The sequence below is a fragment of the Saccoglossus kowalevskii genome, chromosome 5 (assembly GCF_978046115.1).
Source record: "Saccoglossus kowalevskii chromosome 5, keSacKowa6.1, whole genome shotgun sequence".
NCBI classification, from domain to species: domain Eukaryota; kingdom Metazoa; phylum Hemichordata; class Enteropneusta; family Harrimaniidae; genus Saccoglossus; species Saccoglossus kowalevskii.
The window spans coordinates 19,965,329-19,991,591 of record NC_140645.1 but is presented as its reverse complement, the minus strand read 5'-3'; the positions used below and the strand labels follow the sequence as shown (position 1 = coordinate 19,991,591).

General features: G+C 38.3%; 1 protein-coding gene across 1 annotated transcript in view; it reads left to right on the top strand.

Moving 5' to 3' along the window:
- The first annotated feature begins 18,647 nt into the window (after positions 1-18,647).
- The window catches only part of LOC100377453 (serine/threonine-protein kinase SIK2-like), a 28,498-nt gene continuing 20,882 nt past the window's right edge, over positions 18,648-26,263 (top strand). The window contains exons 1-2 of the mRNA XM_006811388.3: positions 18,648-19,362; positions 24,915-25,031. Coding sequence (XP_006811451.2) covers positions 19,237-19,362; positions 24,915-25,031 — 243 coding nt within the window. The 5' untranslated portion in view covers positions 18,648-19,236. The remainder of the gene's footprint in view (positions 19,363-24,914; positions 25,032-26,263) is intronic.

Sequence of the window (26,263 nt, the reverse complement as noted above, 5' to 3'; positions counted from 1 at the left end):
CTTAGTAATCCCAGGATCCATCATAGGGGTCTTAGTATTCCCTGGGTCCATCATATGGGGTATTAGTATTCCCAGGATCCATCATGTGGGGTCTTAGTATTCACAGGTTTCATCACATGAGGTTTTAGTGTTCCCAGGGTACATCATATGGGGCCTTCGTCTTCCCAGGATTCATCATGTGGGGTCTTAGTATCCCTAGGGCTCATCGTGTGGGGGTCTTAATATTCCCAGGGTCCATCATATGAGGTCTTAGTATTCCCAGGATCCATCATATGGGGTCTTAGTATTCCCTGGGTCCATCATATAGGGTATTAGTATTCCCAGGATCCATCATGTGTGGTTTTATTTCTAGGGTCCATCATGTGGGGTTTTATTTCTAGGGTCCGTCATATCGGGTTCTTAGTATTACTGTAATTGTTTTCATAATGTCGATTAAACAATGAAGATAACAGATTGTCAGATTATCATCCCCAATTTTGTACAAAATGTATTTTACACATGTCGCATGGGACCCATGTGTGACGACCTTGACGCTTTACACATGCCGATCGGGCCTAATATAACTTTTAAAGCACCTGTCAATTTTGAATGTTGCGGGCTTCGGGCAAATGTCGTGCTTTTACCTGCTGTGACTTTTAGTGTATTTTATGTTTAGATAAAGACTCACGAGACAACAATAATTAAATAACGTGCACGTGGATAATATCAGCAAATTGGAGCAATCGATCCAAGAATTTACCGCGATAAACAGTTAGATAACGTACAGTGTTGTATTGTGTTGTGTTTCGTTGTGTCGCTTCCCTCTGCATGGCGATGCAATGCTGCGTTGCGCTGCGCCTCTCTGCTTTGCGTTGCGTTGCGTTTTGTTGCGTTGTGTTGTATTGTGCTGTGTTGTGAAAAGGTATGAACGTTCGTTTTCCACATTCGTTATTTTAAAAAAGTTTTCTTCGCGTATAACAAAATAATCCAAATGTTATTTACCGTTATTTAAGTCGTCGTGCCGCGTCCTGTTCGACACGGGACCCATAGTGGCGTATACAACGTTGTAATATACATTGTTTATTTACATGAAATTCGAACACGCGCTGCGCGACTACTGTAGCGCTTCAACTCGGGCAACTGTACTTGGATTACAACCGTCGCCTGGGGAAGAGATCGAGTGACATTGTCAGGTAACACGATTTCGACCTTTTAATGCTTTTTAATTAATGCTATGTAGTCTGCAGACAAATTAGTCCTGTCGACAGTCGATATTCTAAATATAACCTATGACGTGGTTGGCCAATCAAGAAAAAAACGAAAACAAGTCATCATTATTATACATGGAATGGTTTCGCCTGTAGCACTTCGCGCTTCGCGGTGTCTGGTGTAGTATGTTTGCCGTCGAAATGACTGATTTGCCGGTGAAGCATTGAGCTTAATCTGGGGTGGCGCCACAGTTATAGTTACATTAGTCGCAGGATAATCATCCCTAAAAACGTTCTTCTGATCACTGTGTATCTTAGAGCATATCTGAAAAAAGGTGGCATCGTATAAATCGGAAACTACGTAGGATTTCAGATACAAATACTTTTTTCGCCGAATTGCAGTATGTGGAATGTGTGACGAAGACAATAGGGTCAGCCCACCAAGGTGTACATGTTCAAAAGATTCGTCCCGATAGGCTGTTTTTCCGTTCACTGCGAGATCCTGCGTTGTGCGTGAAAACGAACTTCAAATCAGGACAAAGGTCATAGCGCCGTAGTGGCGCCAAAACATCGCGTGGGATTCGACAAAGATGAAAGTATTTGGGGGTATTTCCATGTTTAAAGCGGGAAGGTCGTCACCTGTGCACGCGCGAGAATTGAGTCCCAAGCGACGATAACAACGCACGCTACAGCGCAAAGGCTCATGGGTATACGCTTGTTTGAAACAAAGACACGCTATGGCCATCTGACGCATGCGCCGGTGACAACTTCCCCGCTTTAATAATGTGTGTTACGCATTTGATGATCAGTTTTGAAGTAAGGTCAGGTGATCTCAACGAATATGAAAATTTGGCATTTCGATATTGAGCTGTAACAAAATAAATTTAAGTTAAAAAAAATATTCGATTTTTGCGGCAGACTTTCAGTCCACACAATGCACAAGATCTCACAGAAAAAAGGAAATCGCCCATTCGTCACGTGACAAAACCCTTTCGGAAAGACATATGAAATAATAGGAAGGTAACCGTGCTAGTGTTTCATATACCCCAGTGTTGCAGTAATTTCTAAGACACAGTCATGCTAATGAGGAGTTACATCACACACCAACATCGGAGCGGACCGAACCACATCAAATACGTCAACATGAGCAGACGATAGACTGAGGTCTTTTCAAGCCAAATGCGTAACACCTCATTGCGGCTTTTTGTGTGAAGTCCAAGGAAATTCATTCGGCGATTAAAATCACCTGTAAAATCATCATGTCAACGCCACAAGCGTAGCTATTATGATTTATGTTTACTGATGTGTTTGTCCAAATCTAATAAATTCATGAATACGTAATGCTAAGTGACGTCATTGTTGAACCATCTAATAAATCAATAACTCAGCTTGCTTTAAAATACATGAAAACATATCAGGACAACACTATTTTCCTTCACTGCCGACTGCACACAAACATGTTGACAAAGCTTTAAGAAAAGGACGAAAACACATGAGTTTGCTGTTGTAATATCAGGTGTTGAGGTGCGTGATTCACCTGTCGTTTCTCTGACGTCAGAGCAATTTACGCGGGAAAACAACCTGTGTGGTTTCCCGCCACACGTGAGCAGACGTATTGTTAGCATCGCCATGGTACTACCCGCGGGCTGTTAAGAACACGTTCCATTTCGGTTTATTGTATAAACAAGCTGTCATACGTTTGATTTATATGATAACAAAACTGCAATCGGTTGCGGGCCCCCAAGGTCCTCTAGTTGACGTCACGTAATATTGTGTTAACAAGGTGTTTTGATCGAGCAACGGTAGTCAGTGACGTCACTGTGCCGCCATCTTGAATACAAATCGTCGTAATTGTTTACTGTAGTGGAATGCGGTTAGCACAGGATAAAGCAATTGGTGTGATTGCCCCGGGTAAAATCAATTGACACTAATAAAGTTTCAGGGTCCCACGCGAAGCATCAAAGCGTATCTATGTAATTCGCCTTAATGAAGCCATTTCGTCTCGTTACAGGAGTCTGAATGGTTCGTCATAAGCTTCAAAGTGTACCGTTCATTATACAGCACGCGTACGATAAATAATGAAACAGTGAAAAGCGACCGCTCCACGTTGGTCTCGTCTGTCGTATTAACGCAGTGTGACGTCTTGGATGAGTAGCGTAAACGGAGCGGTTCGAAAACAAATAATAATCGGTCGTGTTTCTTTTATTAACTGGGGCGTGTATTCTCAACACGCGAAAGATCTAGGTCGGCCGACTATGGCAACAGCATTTTCCGGCACGCTTCATGAAGCATTGTCGACAATGTGAAACACCTGGTATAGACCGTGGACATGGGATCCGATTTGTTTTCCTTGCAAAAAGTTTCCTGTCAAGGACACAGTATTGTTTTCTTCATTCAATACGCTAACCAACATGAAAAAAAAAATCACTGGTATTTAACTTCAATATACAATATTTTGCACAAATTCATTAAATTTACGTATACTTGTTTTCAAACTCTCAAAACGATTTTCGACGGATAATTTGTTTATTGGACGAGTTCTTTGTAGTGCATGTGAAAGTAAAGAACCGCAGCGGCGGAATACAAACGAGTGGAAACACTGAGGAAAAGAAAGGAATGACTCGTGAAAGCAGCTGCCACAGTCACCGATCACAAACGGCAAATGTTGTACGTCGCCCTAATCAAAAGCAATATCATCGCATTGAATGCAAATAGACATCATTTCATTCTCATACATTGACTACAAATCACCCATTCATGTCGTCATTAATGTAATTCTTTGCGTAACAACTTCACAAGTTCTATAAATTCAACACCATAATAACATCGTCACCGGTGTTAGATTATCGCATCCGTTCCCTTGGTTACGTCTCGCGCGTGCGTCTATAGGAATGAACTAATTGATCCACCAAAGGCTTCATTTTGTCGGTAGTATCGTCTCATCGGCGAGGCAACAAGACCTGACAAGAACGTCGTGATAGAACACCCAGCCCCCGTGGTGCCGCTGTGATTAATGTAAGGTTGTGACGTCACCACGTACGTGCACGCCGTTTCAACACTTAACCTGTAGTTAACACCGTATATTTGACCCAGAATTCACCACGCACCATGCACAATTCTTGCATCTCAACGCTCGAGATAAAAAACGCATTTTATTATCGTCATCGATATTGGATTGTCGCTTCCATTATCATTTTAGTGTATTTCTATGTCAATATCTGACGGATCTGACGTCATCAGTTCTTGTTGTAAAATGTAATGCAAAGAAAAGCTCTTCCTAGCTACAGAAAGTGGTTGCAGAACATACGCCTCCTTCTCCCTGTCAGTTTTCTTGAAGTAACTTGTTTTTAATTAGCATATAATTAGCATATAACTGTTGATTGGGTTACAGTTTGCACAACTACACTGTATATTTTGAAAACAATTCTGCCAAAATTGTCATTTTTACAACAGTTTCCATAAATACATTTTCATTTGGAACCTTTTCTTCAAGGCACCAAAATATATACAGTCAGTTTATATTTAGTTCACTCTGTCCGAACACACGATGAGATATGATCAAATGTCTTCAACACTTACTATGTTCCACACACAGGATAAAATACTTGACATTGCTGCATATTTAAAGCGGGAGGGTCGTCACCTGCGCACGCGCGGGAATTGTGTCCCAAGCGACGATAACAACACACACTAAAAACGCAAAGGTTCGTGGGTAGACGCGTGTTTGTGAACAACGATACGCTATGGCCGTCTGCCACATGCGCAGGTGACAACTCCCACGGATTTTATTAGTAACAATACCAAAGATAAAATACTTATGTTGGCTGAACGTACAACATGTTAAAAAAATGACAAATCCTGAGTGTTTTCATTCATGAAGCTTTAACCCAATATCCTCCCTCCACATTTATAATGAACGTCGTTACATCACACGATTGTTGCTATACGTTGTCAAGACAAGAATGAATGGCTCAACAACATGTACTTCAAGGTAATTTTGATTATACCAAATGAAACGATGATATTAGTACGATACGTTATTATAATTAAAGCGCGTGGGTCGCCACGCGCTAAAAACGCAAAGGCTCATGGGTAGATGCTTGTTTGTAAATAATGACACGCTATGGCCATCTGACGCACACGCAGATGTCGACTCCCCCGCTTTAAGCATGGTATTTCAAGAAGGAACCCAACAAACAGCGAAATGCAATGTGCAAAAGGCGACTCGATCTACGCAACGACAGAACACTTCTGCTTCTCACGACCTTGAAAAAAATTGCGATTTTTTTTTAGCTCCAGTGACCTCGATACAAGTGTATGATCTGACCACAGATGGGTCCCTGTAAACAAGTTTTGATGTAATTAATTATAGCTAACTGTTTCTTAATGGTGGTCAATATTAGACTAATCGTGACATCCTTCCGTTTATCGATCAGACGCAATAGTAGTAATTCCTTAGGCTTACACAGCGTAATTGAACACATTGCAAATGTACGATGCATGTAACCAACAACGTTACAATGTTATTTTAAAAATAATAAATTTCCTACTTCGCCAAATTGGACGAAGGGGGGGGGGGTCTCGGGCAAGATAATATAAACATTTTCCGATCCCAATGTGATGCTGCCGGGAATTCGTTATTGTTGTTAAAAATCACCACCACGTGTGACCACGGTGGCCGTCGCGCCGCGCAATTATGTGTGTTCTGGTGTGTCGTAGTATTACTTCACGTTACGTTGTTGTTATGTGACTGCGTTACATCGACATAGTTAAGTCGTCACGTGATATTGTTTGGGTCGTTACGTAACAATAATATGCATTGATGCTACACTGTCTTAGTGTCACAATATTAGTTCGGTAGTTTGGTTACACTGTACCGGTGTGTTACAATGTTGGTTACACAATTACGTAGAAGTTCTTCTATCCTATACCGGCGTGTTACAATGTGTTACGTGGTTTGGTCACACAATTATGTAGCTATTCTACAATGCTATTCCGTTCTGTTACATTGTTGCGTAGTTTGGTTACACTGTTACGTAGAGATTTGTTTTGCTGTGTTGCCCCGCCCCCCTCCGTCGTTGATTGTACAGTGCTTGTTATCATAGTCTTATACTTATACGTAATTGTGTTAAAATCCTTATAGCTAATAGTATCCTTTACTGGTGAGTTTGAAAAAGAAGTATTTTATTCACAGAACGGCCATTCGATGGTAGCCGTGATTGGTCGAAAGAGCGATATACTTTTGTTTGTGTCAACAGAAAACAAGCACCTTTTTCCGGCGAAACAGTCACAGCGTGAAATACTAATCGTGAGCATGCGCAGTTCTTGCACGTTGGCGTTGTGCGTTAAATTTGCCATCATCGCGATGGAAATGTTTGTGTGTTTGACAAATAATCGCCGGGGAGATACATACAAAGGTGAACAACCGCGATTCTGTTTAAGAAGTCACATAATGCTACGATCATATAAAATACGAGGGAATATCATACGGGGGCATATCAGATCGAGGTTAATTACGAACTCACGACTACCGTTCACAATGTTACTCCTCTACAGCGCTGAATGAAAACACCTACAGGCTGTTGTATAGACATTAGACCAAATGCTTCTATTGATGAACGCATATGACGTAATCGTTGTCATGCCAACTGGTGGGGTCTTTGTTCACTCTGAGTCAGAACCCAATGCCGGTAGTTTAATTATCCTCGCTACGAGCTCGCTCTCTATAAAGTACACCCAAATTATAACTATCGGGTTTCGTCGTAAACGGATTGCGATCGATTAGTGATGTGTTTTCACTTAAGCCGCCAACCACGTGACATAAAATGCGTATATATTATAATGATGTACGTAGTAAAAATTAAAAAAAGTCATATTTTTATTTCGTGCATATCCTTTCATAGTCTCCATTCCGTCGTGTTTTATACTTATTATACTTATAAAAATACTTCAATCGCGTTACGGTTGCGTTCTAAAATAATAATAATAAAACAAAAACATGTAGCAATTTCGGCTCACGTGTCTCAAAAATTTCATTTAGGCAAAACCCGAACATTTTTTTGGAATCTTGTTTCAGGTTGACAAATAAAATAGTATTTGGTATTTTGCTACAATCCACAACCACACCCGAGCCATGATCCGTCCGTTCTTGTCGCATCACACAAACACAAAGACATATCTGAGTCGACCGGAATCAAATTCTAACATAAATAACAATTTTTCCAAGTGTTTAGAGATTTTTTTTCGCATAGATTAACTTCTACACTACAAGACTAAATGAGCTATGTAATGTCAAATAAACGAACATGGAGTAACATGTTAGGTCATACAAGGTTACACACATGTGATCAGTTGCGAGATTCCAATCTATTTGCATATAATTTACATAATTATAGGCCACGTAACCTGTATTATCCCGTATTTAATTATTTACACGTGCAAATTTAGCAAAAATCGCACCTCGTGCACGTGACGTGGACAAGGTTATATTTGAGTATACCTGGATTTCGCGACACTTACACGAAGTGAAGTCAGATCACCCCCACACGTGATCATACCATGATACATTATTCATGAAGCGACATGTACCTATGGGATTTACCACGTGTGCATAGGAATATTATCACAACAATAAAAAACGGCTGTGAAAACTCGGAACTTAAACACAAGAAATATATATGTATATATATATTATACATTGATATCATATGTACATAATTTATAACAATAACAATAACAAAACACAGGATTATTGGCTCGTTTACACGACAGCGTTTTAAAGAAGCAGCTCGAGCCAGCAAAAGTGACTACTCAGTTAACGCGTGCAGCGCGAGCCGAATTCACTTCCCACGAATCCCCGAAGTTGAGCTCCGATAAGACTGTGCCTTAACATGGCTCCGACCGCCGTAATATGAGAACCAGAACTCAGATCACTAAAATTCTGAACCTAGATGTAATGGCACCCTGCGTTTTGCTGACGTGACGGGCATATACATTATTGGCATTTATATTCTATATTGTTTGCCACAGTGTTGGGAAAGGGCGCCTAACTGATAAAGTGATATACAGGGAGTTCGAATCTCTGAGTGCCATGTGTTGTCGATCAGCGAGGATTACCACTCCATCACGCTCACCTAATTTAGCGGGATATAATTTACCATATCTGACCGTTATAAAAAGGGAACAATAGCTCATTATATTAATCATAAGCATCTGTAGATTCTGACGCACGTCACGTATGACGTAATAGCCATGCAATGACGTCATATGTTGGACATATTGTCGACGAGTAGCTCCTAAGGTTTTTTTTTTTTTTTTTTAAACAATGTTTTAACTGTGGTTTTGTATCCTCGTTAATATCGGTTCAATTATTTTCTTGTACAGCAGTACACAGCCAACATTGAACGACGCTGAGTTCAATTTCCACGCCATCGTTCGATTCAGTCACGCGCCGATCCTGCACTGTTGGTGAGCGAATTTTGTGAAGAGAAAAAAAAATATTCTGATAGAGTACGAGAAAAGAATGAAATATTACATGATGTAAAGGAATTGGGGGGAAAGTAATATTAAACAAATTGTCGTCGAGCATATGTGAATAATGTACCGATAACCAGATTCAACCAATCCCGTCCTTGCTTTCAATGTCACAAGATTTGGCGCTGCTTGCATTCTTTGACACTGAACACTTTTCGCCTTTGCGTGTTCTTCAAATCTCGTGTAAAGATTATGCACGCGACTGAAACAGAAATTTCATGAAATTTTCAAATTATTGCCTGTGTGGTTGACTAGTCCGTTGTCTGTCAATACTTTTTACGGCATTTTGGCTCACAGTAAAACATGAAAATCTACAATTCTGGATAATCTGCCGAAAATTCTGATATAAATGTTTTGGCGGGAATTTATTCAGCAAACTACATATGCATGTACATGATAGAAAGGGAACGTATCACGTGATGGTACGTTTCAAACCATTAGCGCGTCGACACGCACATACTCTGACGATAGCGATTTTAATAGAAATGCAAATGTTTGAAATCACCATCAACAACCAGGGCGTGTGCTCGTTAACCTTTTTCACCAACATTCACAAAATAGTCCTGTTTATAGTCTGCGCTTTCCTTTATGATGAACTGAAAAACGTTTTGAAAGCATACCTCTGACATATGTCATTAGTGGAATGACGTCACCATTTTACACGCATTTTGTTTTTACCTCGAGCCTAGGGTATTAGATTCGACAAGAGATATCCGCATCTATGCATATGAATGCATGAAATTTGCATTGCGACCTTTAAAAAAAAACAGATTCCCAATTCAGTGGTTTATGTACAATAAATGTTTTGTGTTCAATAAAATAAAATACTAAAAGTATATTATTCAAATTTAAGGGAAAATATCATTTGTGTTTTCCCAGGGCGCGTTGTATTCTGTCCGATCGTGTCGACAATTTCAATTTATAGGCTCGTTCGAAATTGGTTTATGGCACGCGCTGTGCAATATCCGAGTCGCTCAAACGTGCACCAAACGACTACAATTTACCGAGATCTCACTAAGAACGAGCGAAGCACTGTACTTGTTTTTGCCCCTCAAATGGAAGAGAACGGGGTACTATTTGAAAGGCAAAGTCTCGTTGATCTCTCGTTCTTAACGAGATCTCGGCGGCCATTCGTGTTTGCGGTCTATTCGGGTCAGTATTTCGATTGTTTGCAAGATATTTGGAGGACTATTTTAGTGACGTGCTGGCGAAGGACTTTTATCACGCGACAACTCTTTCACAATTACAAATGTCTGGACAATTTCACAAAATCGAGTTAATATTGTGTTCTATTGTTTTATTTTCAATTTTTTGCTAAACATGCGTTATTCAGAATACTGGCCACACCCGTTGGTCTAGGTTGAACCTATGTATATGATTTATCACGTGATCTCATAAACTAATAAGCATAATAACAATGCATTGATATATTTGTCGTCACCTACGCATGCGTCAGGTGCCCATAGCGTCTACCCATGAGCCTTTGCGTTTTTAGCGTGTGTTGTTATCGTTGATTGCGACTCAATTCCCGCGCGTGCGCAGGTGACGACCCTCCCGCTTTAAATAGTGAGTTGTTTTCTTGTAGTTATGAACCAGTTTGTATTGGCGTTACTTGGTGCGCGTCCGTAAACGGTGCATCTGAACCAACGTACGTGATTTGTTTACACACAACATCACAAGTACATGTATTGTACTTTCACTTTGCCATTCTAGTTCAACATTATAAACATCCCAAATTGTTAAAGCGCGGTAGTCGTCGCGCTGCGCATGTGCGACATTTGTCACGGTGTTGATAAACATTGATTTTCCCACAACACAATCCAATGCGCTCTTCAAATGGAAATCACAAGTATGAGGTTTGACCTAGGCGCGACTTGCACTGATTACCGCCGGTAACTCTTTCGATGCCTTCCAGTCACATGAAAATTACTTAATTAAAGCTTGGAAACGTCCCAGTTCGTACTCGTTGATCTGCGCAACAGTCAAAGTCGCCATCTTTGTGTATATGAGACCCATATATCTCGCACATGCGCAGCGCGACGACTACCGCGCTTTAAGCAATAACCCGATTCAACTAAAATGACTCCACCCACCCGAAACAGTTACAACTCAGTTACATGATGTTACAGAAGTAAAACCAAGAAAATTGATTAAAAGCGCTGTTCTTACCTCAAGACGGTAAAAAGTAAAAGTAAAAAATAAGGGGTTCATGTCGAAGAGACTCTAGGGTACTCTCTCACTTCAACCATGGAAGGTACTAACCGTTAGTACCTTCCATGCTTCAACGCACATGTACCTTAGTCCGTAGGCATTGTTTGCGAGATCTTAAGATCACGCGTGACACGTTAACAAGATTGCGAGATCGCCAGATCCCGCGTGACGTGACAACATGTACTGTACATTTCGGTGCTTGATCATCATCCATAACTCTGGGATGAAAGATGATATAAACACTATGATACGAGTTGTCTTTTATCCTTCGTTTAGTTTTTAACTATGATTTTTTCCGGTTAATGATATTGTGTCTTTTGTTTAAACATCAGGTTAACATGCGATGGACCTCGGGCTGGTATAGAAGCACTGTATGGAGCACCGTGAGTGCAGAGACATATCAACAAACAGCTGAGCTAAACAAATTTCACGTTCTGAAATAGACTACTACATCCAGCTAACACTGAAAATGTTTCTCCGCATTCACTTCAGTGACTCAGTGATTGTTGTGAAAAAAATCAGTTGGTTAGGCTACAAATCGTGAAGCTAGCCTACAATGAAGGTCATTTAATGACCAAATCAGTCGTAATTTGCATTATTTTAATTAATCAAGGCTACTTAACTTTATTTTAGGAGGGTTTTCCGTTCACTGCGAGAATCACGCGTTATGCGTGAAATCGAACGTAAAAACAGGACAAACAAAGGTCATAGCGTCGTAGTGGCGTCAAACATCGCGTGGGATTCGACAAACGCGAAAGTATTTTGGGGACATTTCCATGCTTAATAATGCGCTGTCCACATTTGATGAGAGGCAATTTCGATTAAGTAAGGGTATTCGGAAGCAATATTCCTCTGTCGAAGATCGGCCGGTCGATGTGAGCTACGAAATAAAGAAATTCGAGTTCAAAATCAAATCGTTCGATTTTTGCGGCAGACGTTCGACGCGCGTCTTTCATGCATCTCGCGAGATCTCGCAATTGTACGGAAAATCACCTATTCGATTTCTGTTGGACAAGATTTCTTATGAACATAACCGAAAGTATTCAGGATATCAGGGGCTATTGAGGACGTAGTAGAAGTTATTGCTATTGCAATTGCATAGCACATTTCTGAAGTAACATATTCTTTGAATCCCATCAAGTTATATATTTTTAGAAAGCTTATTTTTCAAATAATCTGAAATAAATATTCTAACAACAAAATGGAACCGTGTAATTACGTGATCATTGTGCAAATAGAGAGGTGTTATTTTCGAAGAAACCAACATAAGGCCACAGAAATGATGTTCGCGGTACTTAGAGATACTATAAAACGTTTGAATTTAATTTTATATACTGTAAAATACTTTATTTTAGCTGGAATTAATTTTCGCTGAAAAGACATTTTGGGTTTTTTCTTTGGAATTTATTTTCACTGATTTTTGACAAGTTGAATGTAAAATATAGGAAAAAAGGTGTATTCGTTGGATTTTATTTTTACTGAACTTGAATCATTCCTTCAACGAAAATTAGTTCCAAGCGAAAATAAAGTATTTTACAGTACATCATACAAAGTGGGAATTCAACTTCAAGTTTATTCGTCATTTGCATACCCCGCTCCTCGTACGTACGGAGGTTGATCGAGATGGGATGTTATTACAGTTGCTTACACTATCCGTGATGTTCGATTGTGCGTGTACTCATTGTGTGGACGCAGGGTGTGTGTTTTATTGATCATAATCATGTCCTGTCTGTATATCACACCAATGCATAAACCACATCACGAAATGATGTTGTTTGTTGTATTGATGGTTGTCACGCACCACACAAGTACGATTTTAATGGAGTTCGTGCTTTACTGGAGACATACCACACGCTCAGCGTGTGTGATGTTGCAATAACGGTATAAGGGTATATCACGTGTCTATTACCGTAACGCTGCTTTGTCGTACATTGTCGCCGAACTTCGGGGGATTGTTACCAAATTTCCGAACGGTCATTTATTTTTTTCTGGTGGACACTTCCTTCCAACTTCTCCTCGGACCAGTCTGACGTTGGGCGAAAATTTTCCAAAATAACAAAACGGCGTAAAGACCCCTTCAAGTTTGGGAGATTGAAAACGTGGTCAGGAAATGTTGTGAGCAACAAGGAAACCCTACCGTTAAGTACATATCAATAATTCCTACTTTCCAATGGAGTATGGGTTTCGGGCTGAATAGGGAAATTTTTGTTTGGCATACTAAATTCTTCGTCCAAGGGAAATAACCCAAGGATGGGACATAAAATAACGTTGTTATATTAATCATTGACGTTCAACTTCAATTCGAACGCACTAAACAATGTATAAACCTCTCTCTCGATGGGACACCATTTTGTAATCAATTTCCTCCCGTTGTCCCTCCCCTCTGGTGAAAAATATTGAAAGGTGCACAAAGACCGAATACATTTTCTTTTCTCGTAATAGATTAATGATATACTAGTAGGGTCTGTTGTTGTAGGTTTATAAGTTGTGTTTCATTTACAATTAGAGCCTTACAAAATATGTGAAACTAATATCATGAAAGCTGGTTTACAAATTATTTACATTATTCTACATTTTCCATACAAACCGTAGCAGTCTACAATCAGCATAAAGGCAAAACGACTAAGTGTGAACTTTTCTGGGTTTATACCACTCATGGACATATGACCCGCTGTCTTGGGTGTTTATTTATTAATGGAAACATCACGGGAACAATGCGGATTGTCGGATATAACGTCACGCTTTTTGATCAGTGCCTGTAAATCGCGCATATTAGATAACTACATTTTTTTATGCGCGTATTAGTAACACCCACATTTCTTTCTAATACATACTACTACTACTAAAATAAAACTGCGTTTCACATGTATATTAGTAAAAATCAACAGGTTTGATTTAAAATTTGAAATTATATTTATATATTTCTATGAATTTCATAAAATCAAATACATCTCACAGGAATCCCAATAATGCTCTGTGAATGCTCTCAAAGTAAAAGCGGATTTTTCTCAAATGTTTATTCCCCGGGGTACATATAGTCTAGAGCTAAACAAGGGATTCACAAAAAGTAAAAAAACAAACAAACTCATTTTAAACTGATGTATAACTGCCTAGCTGCAATGCAGTGGCTCGTCTGTAGTATGTGTGGTTAGTTTGTGTTGCAATGCGAATCTACAGCGGACAAAAAAAAAAACGTAGGTACTCTTGTCCGTGGGATATTTAAAATGCCTTTCAGAAATTCGTTAATATCTCACTGTGGCGGACCGTACGGCACTCTCACTGCAACACGTCGGGAAAGCTATTGTTTTCAGTCATTGTTTTCTCTTAAAGCGCATTTAATAATCATTCGAATGTACGGACCGTGTTAACGTGACAGGTCAATGTATCCGTATGTTGTTTCATTCCGCGACAATTGATTCAAGGTTGTGTATCTACGTTGTTATCGGCGAGGACGAATATATCGTCAACTAACTACGAAATGATGCCCAGTGGGACTTAATTTGAATGCACTTGACGTATGAACAAGTCGCTTGCGACTCACATGTGCGGAGAAGTAAACATAGATTGGTAATCTTGGGATGTGCTGACGTCATCGGGTGAAAGGTCGCAACTATCACGACATTCATCATATCGTGCGCGCATTTCATTGAAACCATTTATTGTTTTAATTTTCGGGCGAAATCATTCACAACGACTACAGTAACACGGAAAATAAAATCCAAGAAATATACTTACCTCAATGATGTACTAGCTATGAGAATTTTGCCGACGTCATCGTCGGAAGTGAAAACTTAGAAAGTCGCGCGCAATTCATTCAAACCATTTTTCTATTTGAATTTTCGGAGAAAATCATTCAAAGCGAGTACAACAACACGGAAAATAAAATTTAAATTATGGCAAACAAGGCTGAAAAGTACTTCCTCTGTGAATTTCTAGATATTGCTTTCAGACTGCGTAATCTTCTTTATGTTTGTTGCTGGTAAACAAAACAGTGAAAAAAGTAGTTCCTGTTAATTATAGTTAGAAAACGAACAAAATCATTATGTAAAAGAATCTCGTGTAATTTATTTTAGGACAACGCCAATTTTTCGACATTATGCCTAACCAAATCTAAAAAAAAATGACATTTCGTTATCACCCCGGTGGGATATATATATAATAATAATTATTATTATTAATTTTAAGTTAATTTAGTTTAAAAATTGGTCTCTGTATGATTGTGATAACCTTCAGTCCTTACCAAACCTTGCACAATTGATACTTCAAGTTTTGTAAGGTTTAAAACAACTACGTCGACTCGGAATTACAAAAAAAAAAAACGTATAAAATGGTGAAAACACTCTAATATATCACTATGACGTTCTATGACGTCATGCTTTAAAAGTGTACATATACTAGTACATACTACATAGAAAAACCCCGATTTATACCACACTGTTTCATTCAGCGGAACAGATTACTCTTTATACCTGTGTACTGGAGATCGGTAACTGTCACGATGATCTTATTCATGAGTCACGACATTTTACAGCTTTAAGGTAAGTACGATGAATCAGACATTGACGACGCCAAATCCATTTGTATGTGCACTAATTTTGTCTCTTTGTGATGATTGATCAATTAATTAGTCGGTTCACTCACTTAATGACTCTAACTAACATTCTGCCACACCATAAAATCCGTCGTTTTCAACCTCTGATTTCAACTTGAGGTTGAATAGTCACGGTAGCCATGAGATTTGGTTTTGAAAAGACAAACAACGCTGGATTGCGTGATATCTATTAGTGTCTTGGAAATACGATAGCACCGGTGAATCGGATAAAACATCTCTGTGTTTTCTTTTTCTCGAAAGAGATTTGGCCAGATTTAATCGACGGGTTAATTCACCTACAAAGAAAGCGGTGCATTGTGGGTAACCTGAATAAGGTCGCCGGACAAAATGGAATATATAAACGAACAACTTACATGTAAAGATTAAAAAAAAATACTTGGAAATGCTCAAGGCAATTAGAAATAACGTTCCATGTACTGTTTGTCCTTGGTGTATTTCGTTCAGCACTTCATACACTCACAAACAATATCGGCAAATAATTTAACTTGGACGTGAATACCAACAACGTGAATTAAATATAATCTGACTCACCCGTATCATGGAGGTATAGACAGATATACCTCCATGCCCGTATCAATACTACTCATACACAAACTACAGTCCAGTTTACATTATGTAATTAGCGTCAAGGGAAACCGTGCGTGGTATTTTCCACCAATGACGATAACTCACAGCTTGTGGTAGATTGCCACTGTGCCGCCGAGTCCGTAATCTGAAAGTGTTGGTCATTCGAAACTCATGGCGGCGAATCAGTAGACCAACTAAGCAAGAAAGTAATAAGTTATGAAGTTGATTTTTTTTTCGATGATATTGTCATATTTGTATAAATATACAATTGTTCGTTTGTCACTGTTCCATTTTTTTTTTTTTAATTTTACCACCAACAAAGATGGTTCGAAGAAAATCACGGAGCAGGAAGTGAGATCCGTCTATTGTGATGGATTGATTTATGTGTGTGGCGATCATCGCGAAGCTTTTGGGACATTTGACAAACTAAATAAGGGGATATTGTCCCCGCAATAACATATCGTTCTACACCTCAACGTTCTCACACAAGGGGCATTGTACTGTGGGTTGAACGGCGGAGTACTAGTAACGGATGGGTGATTCAAGCAGGTCTAGGAGGGCACCGTGAGTGGAGGTCGAGTAACCTGTTCACGCCCGGACAATACTCTCACTGCTTAATGCGCTGAAGTCGAATCCACTGGGAGAGTTAACCAACTCTCGATGAGGGTGGTCATTTAAAGCTCGGTGGTCGTCGCGCAGCGCGTGTTCGAATTTCATGTAAATAAACAATGTATTTTACACGCGTAGTATACGTCGCTATGAGTCCCATGTCGAGCAGGACGCGGCACGACGACTACCGCCCTTTAAGATTACTGTGCCACTTTTTAGATACCCCCCCCCCCCACCGAGGTGTGGCACTGAAACTACATCGTCGATGGCTAGTGATTAAGACCTCGTCATCTCGAGTCGTCACCTGTATTTAATACGGCGTGCTTGAGAGGTGGAATTTACGAACATCTTAATGTGGGATTAACGCCGGATGTGACGTATGCGGTCAATAATAATCAAAACTATGTTTTTTAAATTTTATTTGTCATTGTGCATTGTTCTTCGCTTGGTGACCTTTGACTGTCAAACAATGACATTCTTCAGTCGTCACCCTTTCATTTTATACTTTGTTGATAACAAGCCTTTTTTCTGATCACGTACCCTAGACGATTTAAACTCTCATTCTCAACGTGTTTAATAGATGGTTGACGGGCATTTCAAATTTATTAAAAAATATGTTTCATTTTTGGCTGTTTTATGTTTAAAATTGTCACATATATATATTTATCTAAGTATGGTGTTGTAAAGACATTATGACCAGTTCACAATGCACAGTGTTATTTCTTCCAGGCAACTGTGACATTGTTCTTTTTGCGTCATAATAGCATGATCAGAAATGGTTATTTGTCGAATCGCTTGTAGTACCACAATGCACTGCGTGTTTCCACCACCCACATCCAGATATTCATAATGACAATAGGGGTGGAAAAAAGCAACAACAAAGAAGTTTATACGTCATTTATCAGTTGAAATCTCTCAAATAGGAAATGCATATACATTTTTAAACAGGATATGTTAATGGCATCATTATGCCTAACGCTAAGTTCTTTGGACGGGTAATATGCTCTTCAAAGTACTCGTAAATACACCATAACTCCAAATACATGCGACGAAACAAGGTGGTACGTAGTGCACCAAAACTATAATTTATTAGTATTAGTTAAGACAACACACGCTATTATTATGGTGACTCACATTGACACGAAACATCGATAAAAAGAATGGTTGGTTTATTCAGGGAGGTTTATACCTCCATGGTTTATTTAGTGAGCACTTCGCATATACACAAAGATTGAGTGTAAATTTACAATACACCTCAGACCACGATACTCATACTAAACTGAATCTAAAACCTGACAGAAATGTATCTTGATTACGGTTTGACGTTCCTTTTCACTGGACCTTTCACATAAAACGACGTAATTCAATGATACTGCAATGGGTGGCCGGACCTTCACCTTGGCCTTCATTGTCACAACGCTCGTGTTTTAATGTTTTAACGTTGTCGACAGAGGGCGCATACTCGAAATTTCGACAATTACGTTGCAAGGATGTCGAGCATTGAAGTCGGCAACCTGTACGTATGTGCAATTTAAACCAGCAAACAAATTAAGTTAGCTCGAGTTAGCAAGGGTATGTGCTTTTGCTCAGTCTGTTGTCATCGGATGAGCTTGAGAGCTGTCATAGAAACCCCGGGCTTCCCGTAAGTTGAAATTGTTTTTGAGATCAAGGCAAACACGAAATAACATCATTGTGTGTTTTAATTCTCAGCTGCGTTAAATAATTTGCTCAAGTGGAGCTATTTGTACGTATATTGTGTGATTGACAAGCCGGACGCTTTCCCACTACACCACACGTCTGGGTTTCATGCGTCATCGACCTACTATTGTAACTAAGCGATGGGCTGCACTTGGGATCCCGGCATTGACGTACACTCGCCGGGGGAGGCTGCCATCAAATATATACTATATTTATGACTCAAAAACATATGTATGTTTACAACAATTCTTAATATCCGGATAAAATATCAGATACGTCTTCGTCATTGTTTTTTCTGGATGTTTTGCGTGGTGTGAGGGAAACGTCACCCGCATAGCACAGGGTTTCCGCACCCGCATGTAATGGTACATCCCGACCTTAATTCTCAGTAAACTCAGCTCACAGTGTGGCAGGTCCCGCCTACTCACAGATAATACGCTGGAATGACGTCAAACCCTGACGTGTGCCTGCAAGCATCCTGCGGTGTATTCCGCGCGATGAAAGCAAGCTTGGCTCTGCCAGCGACACGATCATCTTGGACGTGTTCATAGTGTATTGACTGCCATCCATTCAAACGCTTTTCTGCAACGTTCCAGCTAGGAAGGGTATAACCAGCTTCGGAGCTAAAGTCGGTATCCCGCCGTAGCGGTTCACGCTCTATCCCTCTGACTCACACAGGAAATCTAAACGACTATGTCCACGCTGTTGTGCCTGCTCTGACGAAGGAAGCGATGGACTATTTTGCCGAGCTCCACCATGATTTTCTAACATTTTTTTTATTCTGATATTCCTGTGCGTCTGTGTGTTTTCAGACCAGCGATGGTTATCATGGCCGAGAAATCGAAGGGGCATATCCGTGTGGGATTTTATGACATAGAACGAACCATCGGTAAGGGGAACTTTGCCGTGGTGAAACTAGCTCGCCACCGGATAACTAAATCGGAGGTAGGTGGAATCGGCTTTTTAATCCTATACATGAATATATTTACTGTTTTCGTGGAGTGTGTTTGTGTGCGGGACACAGTGGTACTATCACAATCGCGATTGTTTTTTTTTACACCACAGCTGATAGGCGTCGGCTGAAACTATAATATATTAAATGTATACATCGATCTTTTCCAGCTTTTACTATGATCGAAAATAACGTGCCTGGCCATTGTTTTAATTACCCTACCGCGTTTTGTTACCCCATAACCTTGTTACACAGGTCGTACCATTCATTTTCACTAGCATGGGTACCACGCCGGGTTTTCTTTGTTTACGATGCTATCCTTGTTTTACATTTTGTGGATAGTTTTTCACATAACCCGCAATTCTAAATTCTCCCCTCGCGCGACTCGCTATTAATTAATTTTTCATCTTACCCGCCATATGCACTTGCACTTCACCACCCAGGCGTTATTTTTAAAACTTTATTTGCTTTCAAAATCGGTTAAAAACATCAAAACTAATTTATATTTACCCGACATTATACGTTTGCTATGAAAACAGTTATAACGTTGATATACAGCCCCTTTTAGATCATAGGGGCAGTTACAAATATACTCATTTCCGCCATAAATATATACAACCTGCGCTCGCAATGTGACCAATGCCGGTAAATCTATGAAGGCTTTGATCGGTTTTAAAACTACCCGTTACTTCGCGGGCCAAACACCGACACAACACAATGTCGTTTTAGCAATCAAATATGACGTCTCTTCGCGATTAGCCCTTTTTTAATTATCCTACAATCAATTAATTAATTACCTGCATTTTAATGTCTTTTTTGACTACTCTTGTTTACGTCACGCAGTTGTCATCAAGGCCATGTTAATTTCCGGCTAAACTGCCAAAACGTTGAATCGCAATGTCCCGTATTGCATTGCGTATCCCCTTTTACTTTAATAATAAACAATCAGACGTCAACACAAATTGTATTTAACAATGAAAGACCCATTATTTATCTTCTTATATTTATAAGGTTGTAATAAAGAATTATCTTCTCTTATCTTATCTTATCTTATTTAGTTTGTGATGTTGATTTGCACGTTTTCTTTATTTCGCCACCCACTTCTATAAAAAAACAACACATCAACAAATTGATATTCCATATTAGTTTATTACTGGTAGTAAATATTGATCCATGTGTGTCACAGGACTATTTCAAGAAGTATTTCTAATGCATGATCATAAACTATATCTCGCTTTTTGGTGGTGTACACACCACTGTTGCTTTTATTAGTTGTGAACAGTTCAGTTTAAAACCACTAGTTCATCAACATTCTGTGATCGAACATATTTTTTCTTTGTTCTGGTTTGTTTGGAAGCTTAGAAACTATGTTTGTTAACATTCTGATGATTATTAATAGACCAAAAAACAATGTTCATGTTTATTGTCTGGTTTCAGGTTTAGATTTGTTTGGTTAGTTTTTTTTGTTTTTTTTTAAATTAATTAAGAATAATATGGTTTCATGAAAAATAAAAATGAAATAAAAATTGGTTCATGCACATCGATTTTACATCCAAAAATTGAGCAGAAGCATTTTTTTTTCATAGATTTATTTTCAACAAATTAGTTCTGAAAAAAATTTACTTTACTAGAATCATGGCTTACCTCCATGCTAGAATTAAAAATACAAATAATTCGCCTAATACCCCTTCTGAATCACTATACCTAGTCAAGTCCCATTTTACAAAAACACTCCAAATGTTTTGATTTATTTACATCACTATTTTTTTTTTTTACCTAGAAATCAGGGGTCTACTTAGAGGTCGACTGTAAGCTAATTAGTCTTCACCTCTTGTTCATAGTAAATTTGAACATCAGCCCCCCACCCCAACTTTTCTAAATACGATATTTACTCGATTAGCAGCACATCTTCAATAGATGCACATATATTGATCAAAAATCACATTTATTGTATAGTGAATCATCAAAATATGACTTATTTCGACCACAGAAATCATCAAAATATGACTTATTTCGACCACAGACTCACCCCTATAATTGATATAAGTACGTGTGCTACTAATAGAGCAAATTCGGTATTGTGTCTGAAATAATTACGCCACCTGCTTTTTTAATAAAGCCTTCTTATACTCATCGTCTGGAAGAGCTAGGGAAATGAATATTCCCAGCAGAACAATACTCTTTGTCCGAATTGCACAGTTTCATGAACTTTTGTTAACATATGCACAATGAACCTGTGTGTGACTTGACCAAAAGGTCGCATATTTGACCTTAGTTAATTCATAGATCGGATTGGAAACGCATGTAAAAAAAGGCACCCATGACGATGCTGATGTACGTTCTTCGAAAAGGTATATCACTCTGATGACAAATAGGGTTCATTCAACAACTGAAGCTGAAAATAATCTCTGAAAATTATTTTTCCGATGAAAGAAGGACTTGTACCATAACAAATTTATGAAAAGATATCTTGTCTCCAACAAGGTATACATTTTTCGTTAAATGGTGTGACAGGAGTATCCATTTTCACAAATTTGTAGTTTCGGTATTTTTGGAGCAATCAACGAAACTGTTGCAAGAGCAGTGACAATACCCTGCATTCAGAATCAACTGGTGATTCTTGTCAGCAAATTTCTCCTCAGTATTTTATTATCCAGGAGAAAATCCTATATTTACAAAAAATGCAGGATCACTTACCGAAAATTTTTTCAAATAACAAGATTTCTGTGGAAAAATATTAGTTTATTTGTGTTCTTGTGCTATATTTCGTCATATCAAAAAGGAATTGCTCTGTGATGTGGATGAAAAGGTTTGTATTGTTATTGATAGAAATTCTGATACCGCTATTCAATATACTCCCATAATGCATTGCACATATGCTTAGTAACATGCTCAGTAGATGCAGAACTTGAATTCCCCTCCCATGATGCATTGTACATGTGCTCAGTAACACAGACCATATTGCAATTTCAAATTACAGTGCATTGTGGGATAGTATGGTAGGTTGCACAGGGAGCTTTGTGATTAGCGGAGTTGTATTCGATCATGATTCGAATTGGTCAAAACTATGGTCTGTTCAGTAGGTGCAAACTCTTATCCCATAATGCATTGCACATACATGTATGCTCAGAAACGTACTCAGTAAATGCAAAACGTGAATTTTTTTTTAACTGCTGGTAATTTGAATATGCAAATATAAATATTCTGATAACTACGTAATCAAATATGCAACATATAAGACAAAATCAATATTATAAAAAAAAACAAAAAAAAAACATTTTTTTACCTTTGAAAACCCCTCATTGTGTACCCTCTCACCCCTCTACTGAAATGGTCTCTGTGTAGCAAAGTTTTAATTATTTCCCTCTTTTGTTTAAAAGATTTCCTTTCACCCATCATCATTGGCACCTGTCTTTTTTCATTCTGAAGTGCTTTATAAAAGCTGTCATTATTTATGCTGTTTCTGCATGGATTTTGAACTAGAAGAGCTGCGACGATAACGGTACAATGAAATGATATGAAGGAAATTTTTTATTTCTGTTTTGGTGTAATATCAGACAATTGTATTTCCTGAGAAAAGAATTCCAAATTACTGTAGTACTAACAGCGTGTAAAATTGCTTTAGCCTAATTTTTCTCAAATGTTGAATGAGAGATCTGCTCAAATTGTCTTTCAGTTTTCAGATTTGCATGGCTTGGAATGAATATAGCTTGGTTTGTATAATATTTCATAAAAGGCAAAGATGCCAACAAATTCGAAAGAGATGCATTGTTCAAAATAGCACTGGCCGAGTGTCTTTCCGCACGTAGATATGATTTACTTCCCGAGGTGCTAGCTGATCAGATGAGTGCATCATGCACACATTCTCAATACCTTTTGAGCGCGTCATCCAAAAACTCGAAAATATAGTTCAGGCACGTAGCAGATGACGAATCGGATATTTATAGCGATATGAATGTTGATATTGTCTAAAATCAATTTGCCGAATTGGACGCCGGTGACCTGAACAAGCGTGTGGGTGGTATTTATATGCTAATTATCGATGCATCTTTCCGTGCCTTTAGGCGATGGGAAATAAAACTCGTACAGAAATTATCGCATCTATGATTTGCAAATAAAAGCATGTGTATTTAACCTCATCATATTACTGGATTTTGATTGTTACAAATAGTAGGCAATCAGATAACAATGATATTCGTTTATCTGAGATGAGACTGTTGCTTAATATCATCAATCTTACGTCAGAACTCGACAATAATAAGTAAATGGAAATCTTCTTTTCTGGGATGAGAGCCCGTCGAGGAGCATTATCACTATAAACAATATTAGAATGGATGTAAACAGACAAGAAATGTTAAAACAAAGAGCAGTTAATTGCCTTTTTAGGTAATTTAGTTGGTATTTGTAGTAGCTGTAATGTACTGTGGACACCGTTCAAGCAATACTTGTGTGCTTCTAGTGTAGGAAAATAGCATGACCAGTGTGCCCCTCTATCTGGGCTAATTTTGTAAGGATCCTGAGTCAAAGTGAAATACGAAAGATAAATTTGAGTCAGCTTGTTGACTGCTGGGGAGCTCGGTGTTCCAAGTAAAAATGTAACTGTATGCTTGTGTACGACTTAATAAAAAAAAATGTTGTGGCTCCAGACTTCCTTCATTTTAACTTTCATATTACCAAATTATTATAGTAAGCTGTTTCTCAAGATCACTATAACTATCAAACGTGCCAGTTAATTAACACAACTCATTGCCGAACTCAAAAAATAATTCCATAGTTGGTTCAACTACTGTAAAAATTTCGCTTGGAATTAATTTTCGCCATTTTCGCTAAAGGAATGATTCAATGCAAATAAAATCCAGCGAATATACCTTTTTTCCTATATTTTACATTCGACAAATAACAGGGATTGAAATAGAATTTTTTCCCTGCATGCACAGTGTGCATGTTGAAGTTGAAATTTACCTGCACTAATTTATTGTTTTAAAGTTTTAATAAAATTTACGGGTTCTCGATTGATGCGATCGCGAAAAGAATTAGCTTTTTTTTTAGTTGTCTTACAATATTGGTTGAACTTAATTTAGGCTTAGTGAATATGTGTTAATTTCTACATGCACAGTGTGCACATTATATTTTGAGTTTACTTGCACTAGGTAATAATCTATGTGCATAGTGCAGTGTGCACAAGGGTATTTCGACCCCTGAATAAAAAAAATCAGTGAAAATTAATTCTATACAAAACACCCAAAAAGTCTTTTCAGCGAAAATTAATTCCAGCTAAAATAAAGTATTTTACAGTACTTTTTTTTTTCTTCTCTCACTTGATGTTAAAGAAAGTGTTATTATCTTGTACTATTCTTGTAACTATTCGTTTAATGTTCTGCCATTCATATGTAACATTGTAAGCAAGGGGCGTACATTTTTAAGGCTGCATTACCGGTACTCATTACTCAGTCATGCTAAGAAAAAAAAACTTAATAAAGATTTTAAAAAAAAGTTTGAAGAAAAAATTGCTGACATTGTTATTTTTTCTGTTCTCTTTTTCTAGGTTGCCATCAAAATCATTGACAAATCTCAGCTGGACGAGACGAATCTTAAAAAGGTTTACCGCGAAGTCCAGATTATGAAGCTTTTGAATCATCCAAATGTCGTCAAGCTTTACCAGGTTATTATTCATTTTTTTTTTAAATTTATATTTTATTCAGCATGTCAGCGAGTCAGAAGGAAATGACGTGAATGTCGTAGATAGATAAAACTCCACCGCCGATAGCTTCAAGTCGCAATATCCATACAGTTCAATTGCATGAACAAGAAATGTGATATATATGTTCGTAGGATGAAAAGAACGCAGTGCGAAGATTTTTTTACTTTACCCGCACGTTCTTTCGAATCAGTACCTCACCACTCACCCGATTATAAGTACTTTCACAAGATTTTCAATCTTCTAATTTAACAATGTTCAATTTGTTTCGTACTAACTTAAGTGAAAACTCTCTCTAACTTGTTAAGCTTAGACTTGTTTTTTGTCTGTTTTGTAGTATCTTCAAGATACTGTGGCGCTCCAATGTGCACAGCATGTATTGAAGCCATCCATTATACAGCATTTGTAAATTTACTGTTTTTAGCGCTTTCAGTCCTCCGAATGATTAATAATAATTTTTCTTGAGTCATGTTCAAAATCATTCTATGAATGCAATAACATGGATGGAATACAATTCTATTTTAAAAATTACATAATTGTTATCTAAAGTTCAAAGGTCATCTCACTTTTTTTCTTCGGGGGGGGGGGGGGGGGTTCGGGTATCAATAAGCTAATGCATTTTATTGTGACTTGGCCAGTGTTGTCATGGTGACAATATGCAGTATACATGTATTGCTAAATATCAGAAACAAAACTTAAACAGCCATATTGACTTCCGCTTTCACTGCCATGAATAATTGAATGTGATTGAATAATTAGCCATTTCCATGACAACTGTTTTTTGTTTTTTGTTTGGTATAAAAAAAAAGTTACATATACAGGTTCACTAACTGGAGATATTGATAAAATTTATCAGAATTTATATTCTACAAAAAAAAGACATATACATTTTTAACTGATGAACATTTATGTTTTTTTTCTGGGTCTTAGCAACGTCTGTTGTTAAGGGAGGAAGCCAGATTTCAAAAATGTCATACACAGGCTAATAATGCAAACTATGTCAGTTACATAACTAAATGTTTTTTTTTTTCTGATGAGTCAGAGATCGAGAATTTTTATTTGCCTCGATTACCAGGCATCACCTTTCCTCTCTTGCTCAATTCAAATAAAGTCCTTTCATTTTGCACGTATCTGACCCCAAAGATCAAGTCTTCCTGACCTCTGAACTCTGACCTGATTTGTGTCTGAACTTTGGG